Source organism: Limanda limanda, chromosome 5 (genome assembly GCF_963576545.1).
Source record: "Limanda limanda chromosome 5, fLimLim1.1, whole genome shotgun sequence".
NCBI classification, from domain to species: Eukaryota; Metazoa; Chordata; class Actinopteri; order Pleuronectiformes; family Pleuronectidae; genus Limanda; species Limanda limanda.
The window spans coordinates 20,766,049-20,777,159 of NC_083640.1; the positions used below are offsets into that span (position 1 = coordinate 20,766,049).

At 41.0% G+C, this 11,111-nt stretch overlaps 1 protein-coding gene across 2 annotated transcripts; it reads left to right on the forward strand.

The window, feature by feature from the left end:
• The first annotated feature begins 565 nt into the window (after positions 1 to 565).
• kcnip3b (Kv channel interacting protein 3b, calsenilin) lies at positions 566 to 10,039 on the forward strand. 2 transcript variants are annotated; one of them, XM_061071805.1, is made up of 7 exons: positions 566 to 671; positions 7,224 to 7,348; positions 7,468 to 7,537; positions 8,013 to 8,191; positions 9,184 to 9,288; positions 9,421 to 9,483; positions 9,992 to 10,039. In XM_061071805.1, exons 1-7 carry the CDS (start codon positions 566 to 568, stop codon positions 10,037 to 10,039), a joined length of 696 nt encoding a protein of 231 aa, XP_060927788.1. The 2 variants fall into 2 exon arrangements, with proteins under 2 accessions (XP_060927788.1, XP_060927787.1); XM_061071804.1 differs by lacking the exon at positions 566 to 671 and adding an exon at positions 4,980 to 5,091.
• Positions 10,040 to 11,111: the final 1,072 nt, after the last annotated feature.

The window sequence follows — 11,111 nt, forward strand, 5'->3', positions numbered from 1 at the left end:
ATCAAGGCTGTAATCGAGTTCTTTGCTTTTCCCAAACGACGTTTTTATTTAAAACCAAGATGTGATTCATGAGTGTAAACTATGAGGCGAGGACCGATAATAGCTGTTTGGATTAAGACGATGAGCAGTTACTTGTGTATTTGCCAGCCCGAGCTCCTGAGTGTGTTTGTGCGAGATGAAAGTCTGGAAAGTGATTCTTAACGTCTCCTCTAATGCACTGTAATAAATGGCTCGTGACACAACCCCCATTTTCCCTCATGGGTCCGGAGAGGGAGATTTTCCATATATGTCGACTTCCACGTATTTTCCACTTCAGCATCAGTGTTGATATTAGAGCAGCCTTCATCCAGCTCTCTGGCCTGGTTCTCATGCTGCGTCCCGGGCCTGGAAACAAACCCATGCCGCCACCCACCAACCAGACTGAGTCCCGTCCTGGTCCGTCCCTGTTGAAAACCCTTGTTGTTGACTAGCCCGGCCCCTGGCTTCCTATCGTCCTTCTCCACGAGACCAGGCCTTCTCGTGCAGGCTCAGCCCTGAGTGCCCCCCCCCCCCTTGTCCTGCAGTCATGGGGATCCAGGGCATGGAGCTGTTTGCCATCGGAGTGGTCATCATCCTTTTCATGGCAGTTCTCAAGCAGTTTGGCATCTTCGAGCCCATGTCCTCGTTTGAAGGTAAGGGCCCACCTGAGGCCCCTCTACTGGTTTAAGAGGGACCTGCAACCGTTATCTACCACATGTGCTTACTAAACATACCTCAACCCCTCCCTCTAATATAAGCACTAGATAAAAATATAATAAATTGTTAATAATACACTATGATATAGCCGACTGAGGGACAACATGGGCTTTACAATGACACATATTTTGACAAACGACACTGGGTGGCCTCAGAGTTTAAATGGACGAGTATGTGTTCATTCAAGTTGAAGAACATTTCTTGATCAATAAAATTATCTCTGGAAAAATACTTGAATAAAATAAATAGAGGAAAAGTTGTTGAAGCTGGTTAGAGTGCAGCTGTAGGGATGATTATTACAGGTTATCTCTCATGACTCTGTCCCTCTGTTCCTCTGTTCCTCTGTTCCTCTGTCCCTCTGTCCCTGTCAATCCTGTCCTGTAACTACTGTGTTTATATCTAATCAAGTAAAAATGCCTTCAAACCGAAGAAACACAAAACTAAACGGATATAAAATACATAGAATGAGTTTTACTGTGTGTGTTTTTGTATTTGTGGACCCATTATTAAATACAGACTATCGTCAAATCTATGTACGGCATCGTAGTGGGAAAAGGTTAATGGGATGTTTTATTTTGCCCACTAAGGGGTATACCATAAAACATTGATTGGCCAACAGACTGTGTACATTTGGGACTGTAAATGAGACATCACACACTGCTCTTTGAACGATGCAGCTCCCTTTGATAAGAGTTTTGGGCTGAAGGCCAGACAGTCAGAGTGGCCTGCAGTCAGTTTGCCAAGACAATTACAGCAGGAAGGCTCCAGTCGGCACATTAGTGCTTCTCATACGGCTCCGAATCATAAGTAGTAAATTCAACAAAAACACCAGTAATGCCCTTTCATAATTTATCACTTTCATAATCAATCTCTCCAATTTTCAGTTCTTCGAATTGAGACCCCCCCCCCCCCCCCCCCCCCCTCCTCGTCCTCCTCCTCTTCCTCCCAGTGTGGCAGGGCCTACACCCTGGTTTAGCATTACTCCACATCAATTATACATGCAGTATTGAACAGGCTTTCACTAAGGCCGCCTAAATATGGAGCCTGGAGTACTCCTCAAGGACCCTGAAGGACACTGGCCATCCCTCAGTAGCCTCCGGATTTCTCCTCATGCATCTTCATCCTCATTCCTGCCCCTTCATTACCTCTCCATCTCCCATGGGGACTAATTTACCAAGTGCAGTGTCAGTAAGTCGCCTGCTTCATTGTCCTCATCATGTTTAACTATCTGGCAGCAGACAGCGGGAGTAAAAAAACATCTGTTGTCTGTCATCGCCTGTCTTCATGTAGGGAAACTAAAAGTCCAGATGTTGTGCCCTCTTTGAATAGAAATAGATTCCAAATAGCAGCCAGTTGTGCAAAATGAAGTTCAATCACTCAAATAAAGAAATATCGTACATTGTAATTGGTTTATAAAGTGTAATATATTTATGTAGATCAAATGCATGGCTCTAAACGTGCAGGTGAACTGGTTTATGCACAGTTGTGGCAGTTGTGGAAGTTCCTCAAAGACACATTTCAGATGTTTTTATTCAACAACTGCTCTGGGACAAAAAATATAAGTAAGAAAATCTCTTCAGAATCTCACAAGCCTTCAGATTTACTGTGTGTCCCTTTGCAGGGATTCAACACAGAGGTTAGAGTGTGTATGTGTTTTAAGTAGCATACAGAGTGCTGCCCTCTTGTGGTTTAACTTCACACTTGAACTTCAGACTTTTCAGCCTGTTGATAACTTGACATTTTAATATTTAATACTACACATTGGCTGATTTAAATGTAAGATTCTGCTCAGGGTTTAAAAAATCCTCTAAATAAGTGGCCTCATGCTGATATAATGTCTTATTTCCCAAACTTTTGAGGACATGAGACATAGAAAAGTCTTTTAAACATGTTTTGTACGAGGGGGTAAAAATATCAGACCAATCATTATTCAAGCAGTGTAATTGTGATCTTGTGAGGAAACAACATCCCTTCTGCTCCTGTGCAGATATTCCCCATTTACTAGCAGTGCATTGAAGGCCATTTATCAATCACCAGGCAGATGAGGGTTCTGATCACTTATTCGTTGCATTATTTATGATATCAGCACTCGAGAAGTGATGCCTGCACACGTCCCGCCTCTTGTGTGTGTTAGGCCATATACGTCTGTGTGTGTTTAAAGTCCAGTGAAATGGTCCGATGTGAAATAGAAGTGTTGGCATTGGCTTGTTGTTTCACTCTGGGGCTTCTCTCCTCTCCCCGCTCTCATGTCCACTTTGGGTTGAGTCCAGCTCGGCCCTATTTTGGGATGACATCGATGCCAGAGGTGTCTTTAGAGATTTATGAGCCTCATTGTAAAGCTCTGCGATACAACATCTGGTATTTTTACTCCACATTTGACCACAAGATATTTTAGTAAGTCGCATCAATAAAGTGTCTGTTGTTTCCATGTCTACCAGCTGGATAACATATCATTACACAGATTATATTTTATGTGTGTTTTTAGTTCTTGGTATTTACCTTTTATTGTTTATCATTTTTATTAAGAATCAATACAAAGCATATAATAAACATAAATACAAAATCCTTGTGGTCAATTATGAATCTCCCCCATGTGATCAGTAAAGTCTCATCTTAAATATTATAATAATAAATACATCATCCTTTATTTGCAGTATTTTGTATTACTTATTTAAAGCTGTAAAGAAAGTTATTAACTAAATGAAGGGAAGTAAAATTTGTCCCTGAATTGCAGTAAAATAAAAAATTACCTGAACATTAAATGAATGATTCATTATTGATAATATCCTGCTAAAGACTCTAGGATTGACCATCAATCATTGATAAGTGAAATGACAGCACTGGTGGAATGTACCTATGTATTTAGTCCAGTGAGGTTACTTGAGTTTTTTTTAAATTCAGTTTTTAATAACTCAAGTTAGTCGTTTCTTTTCAGAATCTGATTATTTATATAAATTATATAAAATACAGATAAATTATTTTTTAGAGACTATGATTTTTATTACTTTATTTATCTCTGAGTTGAAATGAAATTAGTCCAAATGATTCAGGAGTTCTGCAGGATGAGTAATTTGACCTTCCTTACTCTTTAATGTTATAAGTAATCATATTATTATTGTTATTATTTTATAGGATATCAGGCCTCTGTTATCTATCTGTCCATCTATCAATATCTCTATCATCCATTCATCTATCCACCCTCCCTCCCTCAAAATGAGTTGATGAAATGAGTAAGTGTCACAGGACCCGAGGGAGAGTTTGCTCACTGTTTCCCTTTATGACATGGCTGTGAGTGTGTGTGACGGGACTCCACTGAGCTGATGCCGTATTCAATCTGTGTTACGAAGCCCAGGAGAGACCAGGGAACAATTAGAAAGTGGATCACAGAGATGACTGGGAGAATGGGATCCAGGACACCTGTTGACCTTTGCCACCGCCCCCACTGGTTCCTTAAAGGAAAACCGTTGCTCTGTACGTCACATTTAGCAAAATGTATTCAATCTTTGGCGATCCTGTATAGTTAAATTCACAGTATCTGGTGCCATGATGTATTTAGAGTGTTGTCTGCAGTTGTTTTGATAAAAGTGGGAGAAACGTGGCTCTCCTGTGTTTCCTCAGGAGTTCACAGGTTAATTAGATGTGAGATGGAGGGAGGATGTAGACGTAGAGGAGCTCAGTCACTCAGTCAGCGCCGACTGGGAAAATGTTGGCTGTGTTTTTGGTCTTTGATGGGATGTTTGTCTTCAGCTAGAGGAATAAGAAACACTGGAGGTATCCCAAAACCAACTTCTACATGTGTGATGTGAGAATCTCTGCGCTCTGAACTTGTATTTCCTGTGGATTAAAGCTGCGGTTCAGATTTTTGGAGGGGGATTCTTGCTCTCTCTCTTCCTCTCTCTCTTTCTCTTTCTCTCTCTTTCTGTCTCTCTTTCTCTCTCTGGAGGTATTAGGATCCACTTGACCTTAATAAAAGACCATCAGACGCGGCTATTCATCTTGGAGAATACCCTTCAGACAAGAAGGGGGGGGGGAGGCAGTCAATTATAAAAAAAAAGTAGAAGGGGAGAGTAAAATAAGAATACAAGAAAAAAAGATGAGTGAAGATTGAGTTAGGATGTTTCAGAGTCATGAAGGATGAACTGAAAGAAAGGAGTGAAACAAATATGCGGATAAAGTTCCATAATGTAGCGGAAGAAGACGGAAAGACGGGCACCCTGGAAGACCAGATTGAAGAAGAGGGGAAGATGAGTGTGAGGTGGGAGACGGAGGGACTGCAGACAGTTGGGATCGTCTGCCTTGTGATCATGTTCCTCAAACTCATGCACCTGCTGGGCCTGATCGACATCACTGAGACCGGTGAGGCAACCTGGGAGAGGGGGAATGAAGAGGAGGAGGAGGAGGAGGAAGAGGATGAGATGGAGCGAGGAGGCTGGAAAGAAATGTTTTACTTTAACGATCCAAGCGGGGAGGGTAACAAAATATATAGTGTAGGAGTAGACGTAGTTGTGAGCTACTTCTCAAGATGAGACGAGTACAAAGGATGTAAATGATGAGGTCATTTTAGTTCATCAGTCGTGATCATCTCAAAGGATGCAATGGAAAAACGAATCACTCATTGATGCTATATTTGTTTGTTGGCATCCAACCCATACAGGGTATTTGAGAAAAAATCTTAGAATTAATGCATCAGCTGATATGAAACAAATATCATAAAACAATGGTATTTGTCAAGGATCCTTTGCATTTGGTTATTTGTGTCTGATCATCACTTTCTGTAATTTCTTCCTAACGACCAGACATTGGTTAGGGGGGGTAGTGTGTTGCCAACAGTGCAGTGCAATTGTGTCATCGGTAATAAAATACCTCAAGCTCTATATTCATCGATCCCCTGCTTTAATTTCTTTTAAATGTTCTTTTTAATTTTCTTGGCCAATAAAAAGCCATGATCGATTTATCTGCAATTACCATAAATCAGCTGATGAAACTGTGCGGCTGAGGTTTTGGTCGGGCTCTGTCTGGTATGTTGATGCTTTCATAAAAATCTGAATTTATCTTAATGTTTTGCTGCGTTAGCAAACAGTGGTGTTCCAGCTATCGATAAAAAACATGTGAAACTGCAATATTGAAATTGAAATATTCATGTATATTAATTTGTGTCCACTCACTTCATGTTCAATCATCACAGTAGACTGTAGATGGACGACATGACAGCTTGCACAAGTGAAGCCAAAGCGTTTTGATTGTCACCTGGTGGCTGGCTGAAGTACAACCAGCCTCCTCCATGTTATTATGGGACAAGCTATGAAGTCACAGTACAGGTTTTTCTCTGAGATGATTTCTGTCATTTTAGTTTGTATCACTGATTTGTGCTGATTTTTCTGGTTAGTAAGATGCTATAAAAATGGGCGAGATGTTATGATTGCAGCTGAGACTGACTTGTGATTGGTCGAGCACATAAAACAACAGGATCTCGCAACCGTGCCTCCATCCTCTGATCGCCACTGTACAGACTCCGCCTCCAAATATCTGTATCTTGGATTGTTAAGTTTAATTTCTGGATAGTGCACAGAAGTGGAGACACATTGTCCATCTTTATTTACAGTCTATGGTCGTCACTAAGCAAATAGAGCAAGGTTTGATTTGACTTATCGTCCCATCTTGTCACTCTGTGCAGGTCAGGACTGAAAACTATTTATTTTTAATGAGCTCTAAATTAATAATCTCATGTCACATATGAGTGAATCAATTCCACCTTCAGTTTGTTGGATTTTGCTTTATGTTTCACAGTATATGATATTTCACTGCTCTGCTGGATGTGTTATCAGAATACCTGAGGTTGGATTACTCAGCGCTCGTCATATAATCCTCTGTGTCCGATCTGACTTGTTATCTTTTCTTTTCTTTTCTTCCTCTTACTATCTCTCTCCCACTGTTCTCCATGCTCTCTCTTTCACTCCTTCTTGGTGTCAACACTCCTCTTCCTCATCTGTTCTCTCTTGTCTAAAGATGGTGAGTATGGAAACAGGAGAAACCCATGTTTTCTTCTTATCCCAGTGGTGCAGTGCTTTCTCTTAATGTGTGTGAACTGGTTACCAATGATGCTGCAACACTTAATGGTGATTTCTGCAGAGGCCTTATTTATATTTTTTTATTCTAATTATTTGAAGAACACAACGATGCGTGTTCTTTGACATTTCCGCCATAAAGAAAGTACCTCCTCTTCTTTTTTACTCCCTCGTTTGCCTGCCCAAGTTTTTTATTAAATTTCTCTGGAGCTTGCACGTTCTCCCCACCTCCTCTATGATAAAATGCCTCCCTGTTGAATGTGTGACCCCACCTCCCTCCACAAATGTTGACCTGCATCCACACACTCAGTCTGCCCCATCCTCCCTCTTTTTCTCCTCATCTTTCCCTCTATACATCATCTCTCTCTCTCTCTCTCTCTCTCTCTCTCTCTCTCTCTCTCTCTCTCTCTCTCTCTCCCACAGACAGCAGCGACAGTGACTTGGAGCTGTCGACAGTGCGTCACCAGCCAGAGGGGCTGGACCAGCTGCAGGCTCAGACCAAGTTCACCAGGAAGGAACTTCAGTCTCTGTATCGAGGCTTCAAGAATGTATGTCCAGCTGCTTAATTGCTTCCTAATATTGATTTCTTAACCACCATCGTTATGCTTTATATAGACTTAAATTATTCTAGTATATAGATCTAGTTTTTTTTCTCCGTCTCTTTTAGGAGTGTCCCAGCGGGCTGGTTGATGAGGAGACATTCAAGACCATCTATTCTCAGTTCTTTCCCCAAGGAGGTTAGCAGTTTGAACAATCTCTCCTATCCTCTCTTGTCAGAGACTGCATGGACTTTATCAGGAGATGGCTCTTCATTATATTTCACTATTTGTACTGATATATTATATATAAGCAGCATTTTAAATAGTTGATGGCTAATTTCAAGACTTTTATATTCAGCTTTTAACATTGCAAAAGCCATTGACAATTCTGGCTGTAATTGGGTCCTACAGCTTTATTTTATTTTATTGAGAGTTGAGAGAGTTGAGAGATGATTTATATTGATTTAATTTACAATGACCCTGTTCCAGTGATGGATGATTTGAAAATTTGATGGGGCTGAATCAGCCGGGATAAACAACAACAGAAGTACCATCATTTTGTAGCACACTGTATGAAATAATTATTCTGTTAACAGTCAAACATAACACCAACCACCCTCCTTTCCTGAGTACAGAACACTAAACCCCTCACCCTGACTCCTTTTGTCCACAGACGCAACCACCTATGCTCACTTCCTGTTCAACGCGTTTGACACAGACAGAAACGGTTCTATCCGCTTCGAGGACTTTGTCATCGGCCTGTCAGTGTTGCTCCGAGGTTCAATCACTGAGAAGCTCAACTGGGCCTTTAACCTCTACGACATTAATAAGGACGGCTACGTCACCAAAGAGGTACTGAGAGTGTGATATTGGGATGTGCAGCTTTTTGACAATGATAAGTGTAATGGATGATGTTACCATTATACCACACTATATATTTTCTCTGCTTATGCATACTATTTCTGCTTGTGTAACTGCCAAGATGACATCAGGGCCACAAATCTGAGACCGTGCTGGTCTCCCCCCGCCAAGAACTTGAAGAGGCTTTCAGCCTGTGTCTGGGTCCTGGTTTGGCCAGGAGGCCTTCAGCATGTGTCTTATCTCCTGGGATTTTACTATTCACTTAGTTCACACACACAGTTCAACTCTTCACACACATCTCTTCACTGCATCTGCACCAAATGACACGCCTGCAGCTGTTTCTTTGTCATTCCCTCTGCAGAATGCTCTTCACACGCTGTATGATTGTCTGACCTTCCTCGAAGGGAAGAATGTCTACTTAAAAGACTATTATTCTCTAATCTCTATATTTCAGTCTCACCAGGTCAAATTTCCACCACAGAAGTTAAAAGAGGACTTGCAGCCAAATTCTACAGGTTTACCTTATCCCATAAAACTTTGAAGAGAATGTGCATGCTAGCTTTAATGAAGAGTTAAAAATGAAGTAATTACATTGATTTGTTAGTTTATGGCCTCCACCACAATATCAACACTGACCGCCACATAATGGCTGGCTCGCTTTCTTTCCATCGGTAAAACAAATATCACATCACTGATGCACAAGCTCCATTAAGCCTCTCCGGACTCCTCTCTCTCTCTCTACCTCTCTCTTTTATACATAGTATTCTGGGGAATATCATGTGAAGCGCATCTGTTTCAGTTCAAAACAAAACTTAATTTAATCTCCCTCTGACTGTGCTGCACCATGCATTCATGGGAGATCCCAGGTTTAACCTTGTTTTGTCTATGTTTGTAAAGGCAGTTTCATTCACATGAATCTTATCACATAGCATGAACAACGATAAATAGCTCACTTCACTTTGCTTCTGCTGTCTTCTCTTCAGGAGATGCTGGCGATTATGCAATCAATCTATGACATGATGGGGAGATACACATACCCGTGTGTGCGAGATGAAGCGCCGTCCGAACACGTGGACAAGTTCTTCCAGGTTCATGTGCACATGTGCTACCTGGCCTCTGTTAAGTCTCTCATCAAAGGAACAGAACAAAGTATCTGAAAACGCTCTCACTAACGAGTTTGTTCTTTCTGTCTTTGTGGGTTTCTTTCTTTTTCCCCACAGAAAATGGACAAAAATAGAGATGGTGTCGTGACCATTGAAGAGTTCATTGAGACCTGTCAGAAGGTGACTGGCTAAGAATAATAATGTTAGCATGTTCTCCTTGGGTCTGTCTGGGTTGGTTGTGGCTGCTCCTTCCACACACAGTCCTACTTTTGATTGTACTCAAGTTTGCTGGCACAAACCTGGATTGTGCCAGCAAACATACAGACTGGATGTTTTTTTGTGTTGCACACTATTGCTTTATTAAAAAGTTTGGAAATTGATAATCAGATTGATTCACTTAGTTGTGTTGAGTATAAAATTAACTTTCAGAGGCGCTTCTGTTAAACAGGGTGCTAAATTTGATCCAGAGTAAAAAAAAATCATTTTGGAAACTTAATTCCTCATACACGTTGAACTGAAAGTTACTTTTTAGACACATTTGACATTTTACAGCCTCAGCTCACTTATTGCTGACTTCAGTCTCCAGGTGGCACGAGGCTATCTTAGCAACAAGTAATTGGTACAGTGTAGAAGTCTAGTGAGTCATCATTATTTACCTGACAAGTGTTTGTATCTTTCTTTTTTTCAGGACGAGAACATCATGAACTCCATGCAGCTCTTTGAGAATGTGATATAAGGAATCGAGACGTTTTATTTTTTCTCCATCCGCCCTCTTCCACCACTGACCCACAAACACAGCACACCCATGCACATCAGAACTCCACACGAACGCATGACATCTTGGTGCATGATGTAGGTGCTGTAAAGTGTTCTCTTTTTCTCTATGTTCCACCGGCATCTGGATTAAAAAAGGACTGTTAGAGACTGAAGAAGAGCTTCCTGGGTGAAATTCCCATCTATTCAGTGGGTTTTTTGAGCTTCTTGTGTTTTTATCGTCAGACGAAAAAGGTCAACAACCAACCAGGAGGAGAGATACACACCAGGACACAAGCTTTAACACTTTTGCACCTTGTCTTTCTCTCTGACACACGCTCACACACACATTGTTTCTCTGTCAAACACACTCACATAGATCAGCTTGAGTTTTCACACTGGATGAACATAGAGAAGGGGGGGGGGGGTAGACACAGCAGACAGAAAAAAGAAGAATGAATTAAAAGCATGTTTGTCCTCAAATATGTGATGTGGAATAAGCTTGCACTACAATTTTATGTATATGTATTATATGTGCCTGAAATGAAGGCACTGTAAATACCTGCACCTGATATACCACTGATGGAAACCAGTGTGTATGTATATATGTATAGTGAATAGTTATATATCCTACATTGTTTTGGTTTCCTCTGTACTGCAGTAGCTGATGGAATAGGACCAGAACTGCAAGTCTCTGTGTTAATCAGTTTAACATTGTGTTTAGTAGCAGTTCTTCACAGAATTGAAATGCGTTATTCAAAGATTTACTCTTTTTTTGTATTTTGTCCGATTATTTTTAGCTGGTCAGATGAAGTAAAGTGAGTCTGTGCGATACAGTAAAGACACAAAGGGACTGTTAGAGTGTGATCTTACCTGCTGAATTAAGGCTTTATCTTGGTTCCTGGGTATCTATGAGCATGCTGACTTTAAGTGCCACAGTATTATGTACAGTACAGTAAGACCTTTGTGATGTCAGTTCATTAAAGATGCTGCCGAAAGCTGCAACCTCTCCTTTTTCATGTGTCCCTTCGCTACTTCCCCCCTGCACTTGCATT

Coding starts and splice junctions, on each gene's coding strand:
- kcnip3b (XM_061071804.1), top strand. CDS start 4,980: ATGAGTGTGAGGTGGGAGACGGAGGGACTGCAGACAGTTGGGATCGTC. Junction 8,192..9,183: donor ACGGCTACGTCACCAAAGAG/GTACTGAGAGTG, acceptor TCTTCTCTTCAG/GAGATGCTGGCGATTATGCA. Junction 9,484..9,991: donor TCATTGAGACCTGTCAGAAG/GTGACTGGCTAA, acceptor TCTTTTTTTCAG/GACGAGAACATCATGAACTC.